The 17,504-nt window shown below is 38.4% G+C and overlaps 1 protein-coding gene across 8 annotated transcripts in view; it reads left to right on the forward strand.

Moving 5' to 3' along the window:
- The window catches only part of CNTN4 (contactin 4), a 975,811-nt gene that overhangs the window by 810,218 nt on the left and 148,089 nt on the right, over nt 1-17,504 (forward strand). For all 8 annotated transcript variants that reach the window (XM_050781395.1, XM_050781393.1, XM_050781400.1 and 5 more), the window contains one exon: nt 1,416-1,545. In XM_050781395.1, coding sequence (XP_050637352.1) covers nt 1,416-1,545 — 130 coding nt within the window. The remainder of the gene's footprint in view (nt 1-1,415; nt 1,546-17,504) is intronic.

The raw sequence follows: 17,504 nt of genomic DNA on the forward strand, positions 1-17,504 counted from the left end.
GTCTATTATAAAAGCCAGACTCAAACAAATTGCAAGAGTATATGTACCTAGGTACTGGTATTTTCCTCCCTTTGTGTAATTGTTACCAAAATGCCAGGGGGTTAGTCTAGGTCCTGTTGCTTGCTGTGCAGAGAGCCAATCACTGAGACAGTGAGTATTGCCAGGAAATAAGGCTTTGTCAGGTGCTTTAGTCAAAGAGAATGGGAGAGCAGTCTCAAATCCATCTCTCCAACCAACTAAAATTGGGAGTTTATGTTGCTGGGGAAGGGATGCAGCTGTGTACAGGAAGGAATTAGGTGGGGGTACAGAGGCAATCACGACAGATGAAGGGTCTTGTGTCTCACTCTCTGGTTGCCATGATCTAGTGAGTTTGAGTCCCTTGCTTGAGGATCAACCTCCTGAGGAGTTAACTCAGATGAGACCAATATAAGTTGCAAGTTTTAAAACTAGGCAGGTCAATTTCTGTATTTATTCAAAAATGGGTAATTATCATTTCTGTGGGACAATTGGGCTGGTTTCTTAATGTGAGGGAATATGGATGTCTAGATTTAATCACAGTCTAATAAAGTGTCCAGTCAGCTAACACAACCCTGCAGCAAACAGAAAACTAGTACCTCTTTATATATGTGTGTGTGTGTGTGTGTGTGTGTGTGTGTATGTATGTGTGTGTATATATATATACATACATACATACATACATACATACATATACAGACTGGCATAGCTCCTGGAGAGGAAGAGATCCTTTTTGATACTTATGAAAATTGATACATAAGTTGTATATCCTCAGAGTGACAAACAAGGAAGATCTCCTGTGCCACGTACTAACTTTGCCTCCTTGAGATTGGCCACCAGATGGACTTCAGCTTAAATCACACCACTGACAACCATAAACTAAGGGAATATTAAACTATTAATACCTGCATTTTTCAGTAAACCTCAACCTATATTAAATAGTTGCCTCTGTTTCATTCAAAATTGTAATCCTATTAACCTTCAAAGTATCACCTGCTCAAAATGTGAGTGTTTTAAACACTATAAACAGTAAATTTGGTTGTATTTCCAAAACCCCCTAACTCTGGTTAGTACAAATCCTTAACGTTAAAAAGCATTTTAAATTTCAAGTTCTGTTTAGAGAGGATATTAATCTGAATGGCTCCACTATTAAATCATTGAGAACTCAAGAGAATCCTACAATTTAAATTCCATTTACCAACTGATGTACTGGTTGTTCCATTTAGCATCTGACCTGCCAGAAAAGTTAGTTGACAGATAAATAGATCATGTTATGTAAATTGCTTATATGATGGCTATTTTCTTCCCATTAAGCTTCCTTGATATTACACATGGTAAAATTGCCTTAAAGTCTCAGTTGTAGAAGGTCATTGTTTTTATGTTCCTCTTTTCCTTCACAGGATAGAATTCAAATTGAGCAAGGAACACTCAACATAACAATAGTGAACCTCTCAGATGCTGGCATGTATCAGTGTTTGGCAGAGAATAAACATGGAGTTATCTTTTCCAACGCAGAGCTTAGTGTTATAGGTGAGTCTTTATACTGGCAAGAAAAAATAAAGTAAAAACTCTTTAAATCACTAAACTAACTTGTTCTTTGCCAAGCATGAATGTTCAATCCAAGAAAAGGAGTAAAGAAATCTTTAGGCCAAAGATACTACTGGAGAAACAAGTAATATGCAAGTCTATAAGCAATAACAAGAGGACGCTTTCTAAATCAGCCTCCTCTGATGCTTACAGAGGGACCATGCTTCCCTTGGCAATCATTTTTATTTCTTTTTCTTTTTTCTTTTTATTATTATACTTTAAGTTCTAGGGTACATGTGCACAATGTGCAGGTTTGTTACATATGTATACATGTGCCATGTTGGTGTGCTGCACCCATTAACTCATCATTTACATTAGGTATATCTCCTAATGCTATCCCTCCCCCCTCCCCCTTCCCCACAATAGGCCCCGGTGTGTGATGTTCCCCTGCCTGTGTCCAAGTGATCTCATTTTCAATTCCCACCTATGAGTGAGAACATGCGGTGTTTGGTTTTCTGTTCTTGTGATAGTTTGCTGAGAATGGTGGTTTCCAGCTGCATCCATGTCCCTACAAAGGACACGAACTCGTGCTTTTTTATGGCTGCATAGTATTCCATGGTGTATATGTGCCACATTTTCTTAATCCAGTCTGTCACTGATGGACATTTGGGTTGATTCCAAGTCTTTGCTATTGTGAATAGTGCCACAATAAACATACGTGTGCACATGTCTTTATAGCAGCATGATTTATAATCCTTTGGGTATATCCCCAGTAATAGGATGGCTGGGTCAAATGGTATTTCTAGTTCTAGATCCTTGAGGAATCGCCACACTGTTTTCCACAATGGTTGAACTAGTTTATGGTCCCACCAACAGTGTAAAAGTGTTCCTATTTCTCCACATCCTCTCCAGCACCTGTTGTTTCCTGTTTTTTTTAATGATTGCCATTCTAACTGGTGTGAGATGGTATCTCATTGTGGTTTTGATTTGCATTTCTCTGATGGTGAGTGATGATGAGCGTTTTTTCATGTGTCTGTTTGCTATATGAATGTCTTCTTTTGAGAAATGTCTTTTCATATCCTTTGCCCACTTTTCGATGGGGTTGTTTGTTTTTTTCTTGTAAATTTGTTTGAGTTCTTTGTAGGTTCTCTATAATAGCCCTTTGTCAGATGAGTAGATTGCAAAAATTTTCTCCCATTCTGTAGGTTGCCTGTTCACTCTGATGGTAGCTTCTTTTGCTGTGCAGAAGCTCTTTAGTTTAATTAGATCCCATTTGTCAATTTTGGCTTTTGTTGCCATTGCTTTTGGTGTTTTAGACATGAAGTCCTTGCTCATGCCTATGTCCTGAATGGTATTACCTAGGTTTTCTTCTAGGGTTTTTATGGGTTTAGGTCTAACATTTAAGTCTCTAATCCATTTTGAATTAATTTTCGTATAAGGAGTAAGGAAAGGATCCAGTTTCAGCTTTGTACTTATGGCTAGCCAATTTCCCCAGCACCATTTATTAAATAGGGAATCCTTTCCGCATTTCTTGTTTTTGTCAGCTTTGTCAAAGATCAGATGGCTGTAGATGGGTGGTATTTTTTCTGAGGGCTCTGTTCTGTTCCATTGGTCTATATCTCTGTTTTGGTACCAGTACCATGCTGTTTTGGTTACTGTAGCCTTGTAGTATAGTTTGAAGTCAGGTAGCGTGATGCCTCCAGATTTGTTCTTTTGGCTTAGGATTGTCTTGGCAATGCGGGGTCTTTTTTGGTTCCATATGAACTTTAAAGCAGTTTTTTCCAATTCTGTGAAGCAAGTCATTGGTAGCTTAATGGGGATAACATTGAATCTATAAATTACCTTGGGCAGTATGGCCATTTTCACAATATTGATTCTTCCTTTCCATGAGCATGGTATGTGCTTCCATATGTTTGTGTCCTCTTTTATTTCACTGAGCAATGGTTTGTAGTTCTCCTTGAAGAGGTCCTTTACATCCCTTGTAAGTTGGATTCCTAGGTATTTGATTCTCTTTGAAGCTATCTTGAATGGGAGTTCATTCATGATTTGGCTCTCTGTTTGTCTGTTACTGGTGTATAAGAATGCTTGTAATTTTTGCACATTGATTTTGTATCCTGAGACTTTGCTGAAATTGCTTATCAGCTTAAGGAGATTTTGGGCTGAGATGATGGAGTTTTCTAAATATACAATCATGTCATCTGCAAACAGGGACAATTTGACTTCTTTTCCTAACTGAATACCGTTTATTTCTTTCTCTTGCCTGATTGCCCTAGCCAGAACTTCCAACATTATGTTGCATAGGAGTGGTGAGAGAGGGCATCTCTGTCTTGTGCCAGTTTTCAAAGGGAATTTTTCCAGTTTTTGCCCATTCAGTATGATATTGGCTGTGTGTTTGTCATAAATAGCTCTTATTATTTTCAGATACGTTCCATCAATACCGAATTTATTGAGAGTTTTTAGCATGAAGGGCTGTTGAATTTTGTCAAAGGCCTTTTCTGCATCTATTGAGATAATCATGTGGTTTTTGTCTTTGGTTCTGTTTATATGCTGGATTATGTTTATTGCTTGCGTATGTTATGTTGCATCCCAGGGATGAAGCCCACTTGATCATGGTGGATAAGCTTTTTGATGTGCTGCTGGATTCGGTTTGCCAGTATTTTATTGAGGATTTTTGCATCGATGTTCATCAGGGATATTGGTCTAAAATTCTCTGTTTTTGTTGTATCTCTGTCAGGCTTTGGTATCAGGATGATGTTGGCCTCATAAAATGAGTTAGGGAGGATTCCCTCTTTTTCTGTTGATTGGAATAGTTTCAGAAGGAATGGTACCACCTCCTCCTTGTACCTCTGGTAGAATTCGGCTGTGAATCCGTCTGGTCCTGGACTTTTTTTGGTTGGTAGGCTATTAATTATTGCCTCAATTTCAGAGCCTGCTATTGGTCTATTCAGGGATTCAACTTCTTCCTGGTTTAGTCTTGGCAGAGTGTAAGTGTCCAGGAAATTATCCATTTCTTCTAGGTTTTCTAGTTTATATGCGTAGAGGTGTTTATAGTATTCTCTGATGGTAGTTTGTGTTTCTTTGGGGTCGGTGGTGATATCCCCTTTATCATTTTTTTATTGCGTCTCTTTGATTCTTCTCTCTTTTCTTCTTTATTAGTCTTGCTAGCGGTCTATCAATTTTGTTGATCTTTTCAAAAAACCAGCTCCTGGATTCGTTGATTTTTTTGGAGGGTTTTTTGTGTCTCTATCTCCTTCTGTTCTGCTCTGATCTTAGTTATTTCTTGCCTTCTGCTAGCTTTTGAATGTGTTTGCTCTTGCTTCTCTAGTTCTTTTAATTGTGGTGTTAGGGTGTCAATTTTAGATCTTTCCTGCTTTCTCTTGTGGGCATTTAGTGCTATACATTTCCTCTACACACTGCTTTAAATGTGTCCCAGAGATTCTGGTATGTTGTATCTTTGTTCTCATTGGTTTCAAAGAACATCTTTGAATGAACTGAAGTTTGATGAACTGAAGCCGCCTTCTCTCAACTTGTCAAAGTCATTCTCCATCCAGCTTTGTTCCGCTGCTGGCGATGAGCTGCATTCCTTTGGAAGGGGAGATGCACTCTGATTTTTTGAATTTCCAGCTTTTCTGCCCTGCTTTTTCCCCATCTTTGTGGTTTTATCTTCCTTTGGTCTTTGATGATGGTGACGTACTGATGGGGTTTTCGTGTGGATGTCCTTTCTGTTTGTTAGTTTTCCTTCTAACAGTCAGGACCCTCAGCTGCAGGTCTGTTGGATTTTGCTTGAGGTCCACTTCAGACCCTGTTTGCCTGGGTATCAGCAGCAGAGGCTGCAGAAGATAGAATATTGCTGAACAGCGAGTGTTGCTGTCTGATTCTCGCTCTGGAAGCTTCGTCTCAGAGGTGTACTCTGCCGTGTGAGGTGTGAGGTGTCAGTCTGCACCTAGTGGGGGATGTCTCCCAGTTAGGCTACTCAGGGTTCAGGAACCCACTTGAGCAGGCAGTCTGTCCATTCTCAGATCTCAACCTCTGTGCTGGGAGAACCACTGCTCTCTTCAAAGCTGTCAGACAGGGACTTTTACATCTACAGAGGTTTCTGCTGCTTTTTGTTTAGCTATGCCCTGTCCACAGAGGTGGAGTCTACAGAGGCAGGCAGGCCTCCTTGAGCTGCGGTGGGCTCCACCCAATTCGAGCTTCCCTGTGGCTTTACCTACTTAAGCCTCAGCAATGGTGGGCGCCCCTCCCCCAGCGTTGCTGCTGCCTTGCAGTTAGATCTCAGACTGCTGTGCTAGCAATGAGGGAGGCTCCGTGGGTGTGGACCCTCCAGGCCAGGTGTGGGATATAATCTCCTGGTGTGCCATTTGCTAAGACCCTTGGTAAAGTGCAGTATTAGGGTGGGAGTTACCTGCTTTTCCAGATGTTGTGTGTCTCAGTTTCCTTTGGCTAGGAAAAGGAATTCCCTTCCCCCTTGTGCTTCCCAGGTGAGGCGATGCCTTGCCCTGCTTCAGCTCTCGCTGGTCGGGCTGCACCAGCTGACCAGCACTGACTGTCCGACACACCCAGTGAGATGAACCTGGTACCTCAGTTGAAAATGCAGAAATCACCCGTCTTCTGTGTCACTCATGCTGAGAGCTGGAGGCTGGAGCTGTTCCTATTCAGCCATCTTGGGTGCCCCCCCTCCCCCGCACTCATTTTTATTCCTCTATTGACTGCACTTCTAAATTGAGCAAAGTTTTTGAGATGCTTTTTGGAGTCTGCTGCTGATTTGGTACAAACTTGAGCTTGGAGGGAATAAGAGCTGACTTGGTTTGGAAAGGCTTATTTGAATAGCTGACAGAATAAATCCTGCTCTTCCACATCTGAATTTTTCCATACTACGCATTAATGGTCTTTCTTCCAACTACATTTTTCATCATGTGCCACTTCCTCCCTCCTCTTCAGCTGCATTGACCGTTCTGTTCTGCATATTCACCATCCTCCCTTCCTCTGCAGGCTACTGGTACATAGTGAGTGCATCCTCTGCCTGAAACACTTTTCCTTCCCCTTTTCATTTCTGCAGCTCCTTCTCATTTCCCATCTTCTAGCTTCATTGGTGCTTCCTCAGAAAATCATGCTTGGGTCAACTATTCCTATTACAGATTTTTATACTATCTTTTACCTCACCTTTATGAAAGATGCCACAGTTAACAATTTACATTTTTTTGTGGTCTTTCTATATTTTTCTTCCACTGCATTTACTGCATTTTAACCTCCCTGTGATGTCAAGGATCATATTTGGTTCAATTCATCATTTTATTACCAGGACTTAATATAATATTGAAGCACATAGTATGCACTCAATAAATATTGAATGAGTGTAAGAATGAATGAGTGTGTTAAATGTATAAAGAAGTTGAGAGATTATTTTATTAAATGGATTAATAGATTAGGTCAGTAAACAATTGAAAACATAGTTGAGTGAACAGATGAATCTATGGATGTTAAAAAAAAACGTTAAGATCAACAACTTGCATTATCCTATAGAAAAATTTTGAGTTTGTCTATTATTATAAAAGAAGAGATGATAATGGAAACTTAAAACACAAAATCAAATGTAAATGGTTTGGGAACTGCCTCCTATTTTAGAGGCTTTAAGTAGTCATTTGCCTTGGTGAGAGCATAATGGAAGATTATGAATAGGGAAAAACAGCACACAAAGGAGATAATTCACATGCTCTGATACATTGTCCAGTTTCAGAGTCCTGACTTTCCCTTCTGAAAAACATTCATTGGTGCCTAGCATCTAAATCTTGCATATAGAAGTAAATGTTCTCAAGTAGAATGTACTTCCATTCTGTGCAATGTAAAAAAATAAAAAGTAAGGAAAACTTCCACAACTGCTCTTCTAAGTTCTTTAGCATTGACCCAAATCCTATCAAAAATAATGATTGTGAGATTTCATGGGGACAGAGCCTTTTTCAAAGCAGCGTAGTAATGGTTTTATGTTCTTGGAATAAGTATCAACTTGGCTAGGCCTACTTGGAAGCCTAAACACACATACTTCTCACCCTATAAATATTAGGAACAATAATTTTCAACCCCTTCCAGGACACGTATGATGGTTCCCTTCTGCCCAGATTTGCTAACTATTGGTACTTGGAACTGAGTCTTTTGGAGTACAGTTCACAATGGCAGGATTGCTTAGGAGTTTCTTCTAAAACAAGTGTGTTCTCTATTCTACTGTATGTCAGCTAGTTGGAAGAGCAGCTAAAAGTGAGATGTGGCCTAATGAAATGAATCATAGTGTCTCAAAACCCACTAGATGAGCACTAGCCAATTTATAAATCTAGGGACCCCTTTATATAATTTAAAAAGGTTTTGTGGATCCCTTTATTAAAATAAGAAAATTTGATAGAAACAAATGACTCCAATAAAGTGAGAAAAGCTGTTTAATGATTTTTATCTAGAGTGCCTACCCGCAGCCCAAAATAACAGAAAATATGTGTATGCATATGTATACGCATAATGACTTAAAGCCACTCTTTGCATAGCCCTCCCCTCTCTCCCTCTAGTACCAGGATTCAAGGCCTGTTAGCTTGGAATCATTGCTCCAACTTTTGCATTAAGGAGTTTATTTAAAAATCATTTCCAACTGGAGTTGTCTAATTACAAATGAATTTTTGATCTGAGCTCATAAGTTTCCCAAAGCCAGCAAACTAGAAGTGTTAGTGTGTTGAAGCTGCTATAACAAAAATACCATAAACATGGTGGCTTATAGACAACAAATGTTTATTTCTGATATTTCGGAAGCTGGAAGTGTGAGACCAGGGTACCAGCATGGCCGGGTTCTGGTGAAGGCCCCCTTCTAGGTTGCAGACTGCCAACCTCTCACTGTGTCTTCACATGGTCGAAGGGGTTAGGGTCTCTTGGGCCTCTTTTATAAGGGTACTAATCCCATTCATAAGGTGCTTCACCCTTATGAAGGGCTTCACCCCATAAGGTCTTCAGCTCTTAAAGGTCCTGCCTCTTAGTACCATCACCTTAGGGGTTAGGATTTCAACATAGGAATTTTGGAGGGACACAAACATTCAGACCATAGCACTAGAGCAGTGAAGATAAAATGAAAATACCTGAGAAATTATGTAACCATGTTTAACATGAGAACGATAAAGGTATGTCATCAAATTATGTACGCCAAGTAAGTTGGAAAAATGTAAGGCTTGCAGGAATTCAGGAAAGGGAGTTTGGCTAAGGGGCTGGGCTGGAAAGCTAAGCTCTGAACAATTTAGATTTTGACAAACACAAAGAATATTCCAGATCAGAATGAAATGGCTGGAACAAAGGCTCAAAAATACAAAATATCTGGGATAGTTTCCTGCACATAGAGAATCTTCAAGTTTTTTAAAATTGTTGACTCATCAGTGGATGAATGGGCAAACAAAATTTGGCGCATATATATATATATATATATACACACACACACACACACACATACACACACACATATACACAGACACACACACACACAGTAGAATACTATGTAGCCATAAAAAGGGGAGAAAATTCTGTCATTTGTGACAAGAGGGATGAACCCGGAGGACATCATGCTATGTGAAATAAGTCAGGTGCAGAAAAATATCATATGATGTCACTCATATGTAGAACCTAAAAAAGTTTATCTCAAAGAAATAGGGTAGAATGGTTGTTGCCAGGGGTTGGGGAAATCGGTGGGGGAGGATTGGAAGATGTTGTTCAAAGAATACATTTCAGTTAGGTGGGACAAATAAATTCAAGCCCTCTATTGTATAACACGATGATTATAGTTAATAACAAGATATCGTACTCTCAAAAAATGCTGAGGGAGCGGATAAGTGTTTCACCACAAAAATGAAAACTATATAAGGTAATTTATCTTAATTAGCTAGATTTAGTCATTCTACAATGTATATAAATACTTCAAAACATGTTGTGTGTAATAGATACAATTATATCTGTCAATCTAAAAAGTAAAATAATAAATAAAAATTTTGATTCAGATACATAAAGCATATATGGGGAAGTTTAAACTTGAAAAAGAAAGATGGTGGCCAGGCGCAATGGCTCACACCTGTAATCGCAGCACTTTGGGAGGCGGAGGCAGGCGGATCACCTGAGGTCTGGAGATCAAGCCCAGCCTAGCCAAAATGACGAGACCCCGTATCTACTAAAAAAATACAAAAATTAGCCAGGCATGGTGGAGCATGCCTCTAATCCCAGCTACTCAGCAGGCTGAGGCAGGAGAATCACTTGAACCCGGGAGGCAGAGGTTGCAGTGAGCCAAGATCGTGCCATTGCACTCCAGCCTGGGCAACAAGAGTGAAACTCCTTCTCAAAAAAAAGAAAAGAAAAAGAAAGATGGAGAAGTCATTAAGGACCAATTTTGGAGATTCTTGAATGACAAGCTTAGAAGTTCCCTATTTAATATCCCATTTTCCCTTCCAAAAATTCCCAGTAATGTATTTCAGGTAAATTGAAGGGCAGTTAAGGATTGAGTGCATAAACCACTAGAGTCCCTCTTAAGTGAATAAGGGAGAAGACATCTGACTATTTAAAACTACTCAGAAATTAATACTGGTTAACTTGGGTAAGCTATAATATGATTGTTTTCCACAGTCACTTTGTTCCTTATATAGCAGTAATAGTTTGGTTTTTTTGGATCAAATAACTAAATTGTCATTACCTATGTTATAATCATGAGGATGCTGAATTGAACAAAGAAACAAAATGGAAACAAGATAATCTCTTGTTAAGATTATCTCTTGGCCGAGTGTGGTGGCTCACGCATGTAATCCCAGCACTTTGGGAGGTCGAGGTGGGTGGATCACCTGAGGTCAGGAGTTCTAGAACAGCCTGGCCACCATGGCAAAAAACCATCTCTACTAAAAATACAAAAATTAGCCGGACATGGTGGTGCACACTTGTAGTCCCAGCTACCTGGGAGGCTGAGGCATGAGAATCACTTGAACCTGGGAGGCAAAGTCTGCACCACTGCACTCCAGCCTGGGTAAAAGAGTGAGACTGTCTCAAAAAATATATATATATATCTCTTGATAATCTGTAAAGAAAGAAAAAATATATATGTTGGTTCCATGTTTTGATTAAATTTCAGGAATCTTCAATGCTATAGAGGAGATTCCTGTTAATGTTGAGTGATAGCCCTACAGTCATGAATAAGAGATGGTTAGGAAGCATGTATTTAACAGGTTTTTCCCTTGGTTTTATTGTATGTGTTCTGTCTTGGTATTTAATGTGTATTAACATGTCTGTATTTAATGGATTTAAGCTGCTAAATAGTTAATCTGTGTGCTGGGTGATTTACTCACTGGATGGGCAAACGCCATAGAGAGACTTTTATCTTGAGGTCAGTATATTGGTAGGCCTGGTTATGAGTGCATCAAATGGAAGTGTCCTTGTCTGTGACTGAACTATTACAATTGATAGCTTATTATTTCCCAAGGCAACTGTTCCCAGACCTTTTCTGCTGTATTAGTCTTAGTCATGGATGAGATTCACTTGTGGGATATACCCCTGTAGGCATCCTTGAGGTGCTGCACAACTCCCTGGGTGATAATCATTATTCCCCGACTCATGAAGGTGTATTACAATTAGAGTAAATAGAGTCTTGTAATAATGGGGAAACTAAATCTTCTATACATAACTTACAAAGTATTTATAACTAAATTAGGTATTTTGTTGGTGAAAAAATAACTGTTCTAAAGTAATAGTTCTACCCATGTTTAGTATTTGCGTCCACTCAGATGATAATATTGGTGATGGGGACTGCTGATTAAATTGCCAAACTTGAAATCATTGGGTAAATATAGAGGATAGTTAAGGTCTCCAAAGCAAGTCTGAGGCAAGCATTCAGGTATCTGCAATTCACTGAAAGAGTGTTCTCCAGGAAAAACCTGTAAGGAAAAGCAGAATAAGGAAGAAGGAGGAACCAAACAAGGATGGAGTATTAGGTAAAGTCTAACTTAAGTCTAATCCAGAAGGGAGATTTCTGGAACATAAACTGTGCCTCAGACCCATTTCCACCTTGAAGTAATGAGGCTAGCTTTTATAAAAACTCCGTATTAATCACTTCCAAAGCTACCCTTAAGTGGGGTTGCAGAAGTGGTAGGGATCAAACATCTTTGATTTTGCTTATATATGAGAGTATTGTGAAAAAAAAAATTGATTTTCCAATGGGAGGAGCCATCCCTAAGGATGAGTGGGTATCTGCCCAGTTGTCTTTTCAATATGACTTGACTTTTCCAGGACTGTATAATGGAGGAGAAGTAGCTTCTACCCTGAGGAAATTATGTCTAATGGTTCAATATCCTGGGGGTTCTCCTGGCCTGTGTGGTGGAACACATCTGACCCTGGCAGGACAATCAAATACCATCAAGTAATTGATGGTCCAATTAAAGTGAGGTGCAACCTTGATCAATTATCTAGTTAATTTGGCATCTATCCAGATGATTGGCTCCCAAATTAGAAAAACATTAAGGCTAAACTAAAAGTTATTTCATAGGGACTTTCACAAGCGCTCATCTGCATCTAAGTCTGATTTCTCAACTGCCTCGTTGAGCCAGATTACAAAATAATCAAATGTGCTGAGTGTGATCAGCATCTAATGAGAGGACAAATGTTTTTCTTACCCAACTGCAGTCATCTAGGCAAGAGCTTTACTTAAGTTGTCATGAAGAGGGAAGCTGTGTATTTGGCTCTCAAAATCAAATTTGGTATCTTTATCAAGTTATTGAGCATATACTTACCAGTAGTAGGAGGATGTCATTACTTATCTTACTATGAAAACTGACAGACTTACATGTGAACGCCTTTGCAAACCTAAAGGTGTTTATAACAATATAAGAAAGTTTGGGCTATTTTTGTTTTTTTGTTTGTTTGTTTTTTGTTTGTTTGTTTGTTTTGCTCTTAGTATCCATACCAAAAACTTAGAGATAGCCACGAAATCACCAGTAAATCCCAGTTCTGTGCTTCCCATTTTTTCTGCAGATTGCAATAATCTGGGGAACTCTTTAATATCCTGATGGCATGCCATACTCGTTATCAACTAATTCAGTCTCTGGTCCTAGGAACCAGGCATTTTTCCTTAAAGCTCCCCAGTTGTGACTCCAAAGAACAAAAGAATTTGAGAATTATTGCTTTAATTGATCAGGTTTAAAAAGCCATTGAATTTTCCTAAAATATTGATTCTCAGGCTTTATCATGCATCAAAATAATCTAGAGGACATGTTAATACACAGATTGCTGAGCTCTACCCTGAGAATTTCTGATACAGTAGTTCTAGAGAGGGGTCTGGGAATTTATATTTCTAACAAGTGATGTTGATGCTGATGCTGCTGATCCAAGACCACCCTTTGAGAACCACTATCCTAAAATGGGAAATCTGTCCTCCACAGAGTGCTTTTGTTGTTGTTTTAAAAAAATTGAACATAGTCTCCCTACCAAAATATCTGATTTTGGATTAAAAAGCACTCTGAATCCAAAGTACCCCTGTATGAGAGAAAGAGCAGGCACCAGAGATTCCAACCATGGCTGAAGGCCCCATTTCAACAAGAGAGTGAATAGGAATAAAGCACACAGGATGTCTTGACAGACTGCCATGTGAGGATTGAGCTAAAGTGCTGCATGGCATGACTCTGGTCATTAAAGCCAACTGAGGGGAGACATTGAAAGCTGATAAATATTATGATACATATTATGATAATCCCTTACATCAATTCCCCCAAAGAAATGCAATCAGTGAGTTACAGTTTAAAATATTACTCTAGAATGCAGCCTAAGGCATCACTGAGCATTAATACTTTATATACAATCCTATAACCAAAATCTCTGAATCTTCTGTAAAACTGCTGTGAAGAGATTATCCATCTTGAAGTCTGTAGTCCTTTACATAAAGATATTTCCAATAAATTTCTCATAAAATGTAGAATTTCTCTCTTAAAAGAAGAAAGTTTGCATCTTCTAGTAAAGAAGCCAAGTTTTTCATCAGTCAGAAAGAAATAATGTTATTTTTTTCTTTGGTCAGTCTGGGACTAATTTAACTCTGTTGTACTAATTCTAGTGAGATTGTTTTCTACATTTCCACCATTTGAATTGAGTCATATTTTAAATATATTTACTACTTTATGTCTTTTACCATTATCTACCTCAAGTTCTTTGAATTTGTGAATGAATACATAAATGAAGTAACTATTTTTCCCCCTCCACCACCTTCTGGCAAAATTGATTGCATTTGGGGAGCCTAATCTAAAGAGTATTAATTAGATTGACATTCAAGATTTGGTAGTGGGGAGTGTTGTCATCAAGATAGCCAAACGGGAAGCCCCAGACCCGTATTCCCCAATGGACCAATTGCCGTTGAAAGAAATAAAACCAATTAAGAGATTTCTGCACTCCAGTCAAGTGTAAAGCCAATAACATTAAAGCACTGTAGGAAAATGTATGGCACTCACTTGCTAGAGGACCTCCTACTGCCCTCAGCATAGCACAGAGGTATCAATAGAAAACTTCCAATTCCTAATTTCTTGCTGAGGAGGGAAAGAAAAGAGTGGAAAGTACATCTAATATTTTTACTTTTGAGGGGGAAGTACTACCTGAGGGAGTGGTTTCTGTTTTGCCTGAATCTAAGTGATGACAGAAACTGGGCTATGTGGGAGGCCCCATGAGAACAAAGGATGTCAACATGGCTTGGTCTGGTATCAGGCTGTACCACAGACACTAGGGGAGGTCCAGTACCAACAGAGGGAAATCTAATGCTTCCTACAGCACTAGAAAGTCCACAGTATCTGATAAAGACACGAAGGGAAGCTCCTGAGTAGAAAGCAACAAGTCTTCAATTAGGAGATTACATACAAAAGCCCAGCGAAGACACATCACCAGAAAAGGCTTGAGAGATCTGCAGAATCTCCAGCTGGATGATTGTTCTCAGACTGCAGAGACTAGGAGAAGTGTCTTATTTTTTAAATGCCAGAATTCCAACAGAAGATAATAAAGCACACATAGAAACCAGAAGACATGACCCAACCAAAGGAACAAATTATATTTACAGAAATCAACCCTAAAGAAACAGAGGTGTATCAATTACCAAAGAATTCTAATTACTGTCATAAAGATGCTCAAGAAATTAAGAGACAGTGCAGATAGATAACTACAGGAAATCAGGTAAATGAGGCATGAACAAAATGAGAGTATCAACAGAGATAAAAGATGAAAATGAACTCAAAGAAATTCTGGAGCTGAAAAATACAATACGTGAATTCAGAATACAGTAGTCAGTTTACTAGAGAGATTCAACAACAGGCTTGACCAGACAGAAAAAAATAATCAGCAATTCAAAGACAGAACATTAGAAATTATTGAGGCAGAGGAACAAAAAGGAAAAAATAATGAAGAAAACTGAAGGGTCTATGGGACACCATCAAGTGCAACAATATAAGTGTTACATAATTTGCAGAGAATAAAGACAGAAAATGACAGAGAGCCTATCTGAAGAAAAAATGGCTGAAAACTTCCCAAGTCTGAGCAAGGAAATGGACTCACAAATTTTAGAAGCTCAAGAACTGCAACTAGGATGAATCCAAAGAGATCTACACTGAGACACATTATAATCAAAGTGTCAAAAGTCAAGAGACCAAAAGAAAATCCTGAAAGCAGCAAGAGAAAAGCAACTCATCACAAACAAGTGTGCATCTATAAGATTATCAGCAGATTTTTCAGCAGAAACTGCATGCTAAAAGGGAGTGGGATGATCTACTCAAAGTGCTGAAAGAAAGAGCTGCCAATCAAGAATACTATATCTGGCAAACTGCCCTTCCAAAATGAGGGAGAAATTGAAACTTTCCCAGATAAACAAAAGCTGAATGAGTTTATCACCACCAGATCTACCCTCTAAGAAATGCTGAAGGGAGTCCTTCAACTTGAAATGAAAGGATGATAAACAACACAAAACCATATGAAAATGTAAAACTCCTACATAAAGGTAAGCATACAGACAAATATAAAATACTGTAATATTGTAGGTACAAAAATCACTTTTATAAAAATCTGGTATAGAATTTTTTAAAAAGTATAAAAGGTAACTATAAATCTATATTAATAACTATACAATATAAAAGGAGGTAATTTGTGTCACCAGTAACAAAGTGGGGGAGCATATAAATAAATAGTTTTTATACATGATTGAAGTTAAATTGTTGCCAGCTTGAATAGATTATTATAACTTTAAGATGTGCTATATAATTACAGTGGTAACCACAAAGATAATATCTATATAATATACACAAAGAGAAATGAGCAGTGAATCAAAACATAATCATTTTTAAAAATAAAGGAAACACAAGGCTGGGTGCAGTGGCTCATGCCTGTAATCACATCACTTTGGGAGGCTGAGACAGGCAGATCACTTGAGACCAGGAGTTCAAGACCAGCCTGGCCAACATGGTGAAACCCCGTGTCTACTAAAAATACAAAGTTTAGCTGGGTATAGTGGCTCATGCCTGTAATCCCAGCACTTTGGGAGGCTGAGACAGGCAGATCACTTGAGGCCAGCAGTTCAAGACCAGCCTGGCTAACATGGTGAAACCCCATGTCTACTAAAAATACAAAGTTTAGCTGGGTGTAGTGGCGTATGCCTGTAATCCCAGCTACTTAGGAAGCTGAGGTATGAGACTCACTTGAACCCAAGAGGTGGAGGCTGCAGTGAGCTGAGAGCATACCACTGTACTCCAGCCTGGGTGACAGAGTGAGACTCTGTCTCAAAAATAAACAAATTAAATAAATAAAAATAAAAACAAAAATCAAGGACACGAAAGAAGACAGAAAGATGAGAAAGGGTAAACACAAAAGCTACATAAAACAGTTGAACAAAATGGCAATTGTAAGCCCTTCCCTATCTCTATTTTAAATGTAAATTGATTAAATGCCCCAATTAAAAGATGTAGGTTGACTGATTGGATTAAAAACAAACAGGATCTAACTATATGCTGTCTATAAGAGACACGCTTTAGATCTAGGGATACACACAAGCTGAAAATGAAAGAATAGAAGAAAATAATCCACACAAACCAGAACCTAAAGAGAGCAGGGGTGACAGTATTAATATCAGACAAAATAAACTTTAAGACAAAAACTGTCACAGAGACAAAGAAAACATTATATAATGACAAAAGGACTGATTCATCAGAAAGATGTAACTGTTAGAAATATGTATGCACCTAGTATTAGAGCTTCCAAGTGTATGAAGCAAACATTGACAGAACTAAAGAGAGAAATAGCAACACAATAGTAGGATACTTTGATACTCTATTTTCAATCATGGATAGAGCAATCAGACAAAAGACAAATAAGGAAGCAGAGGATGTGAACAACACTATAGGCCAGTTGGACCTAATAAGCATATAAAGAACACTGCTCCCTACTACAGCAGAATATGAAATCTACTCATGCACACATGGAACAGTGTCCATAAAAGACCATATGTTAGGGTACAAATAAGTTTTAACAGATTTAAGAAAATTGAAATCATACGTAATATCCTCTCTGACTATAACGGAATGAAAGTAGAAATTGATAGCAGAGGGAAAACAGGAAATCCACAAATACGTAAAAATTAAACAACTCATTCTTAAGCAACGAATGGGTCAAAGAAGAAGTCACAATGTAATTTAAAAAATATCAGGAGACAAATGGAAATGAAAATACAACATACCAAAACTTATGGATGCAGCAAAAGTAGTAATAAGAGGGAGGTTAATAATGATAAATGCTTATATTAAAAAAGAAGAAATATCTCAAATCAACACCCTAACTTTGCACCACAAGGAACTAGAAAAAGATTTTAAAAACTGAAAAATCAACAGAAGTAACGAAATAATATATATTAGAGCAGAGATAAAGGAAATATAGAACAGAAAAATAACAGTGAAAAAAATCAG

The sequence above is a fragment of the Macaca thibetana genome, chromosome 2 (genome assembly GCF_024542745.1).
Source record: "Macaca thibetana thibetana isolate TM-01 chromosome 2, ASM2454274v1, whole genome shotgun sequence".
NCBI classification, from domain to species: domain Eukaryota; kingdom Metazoa; phylum Chordata; class Mammalia; order Primates; family Cercopithecidae; genus Macaca; species Macaca thibetana.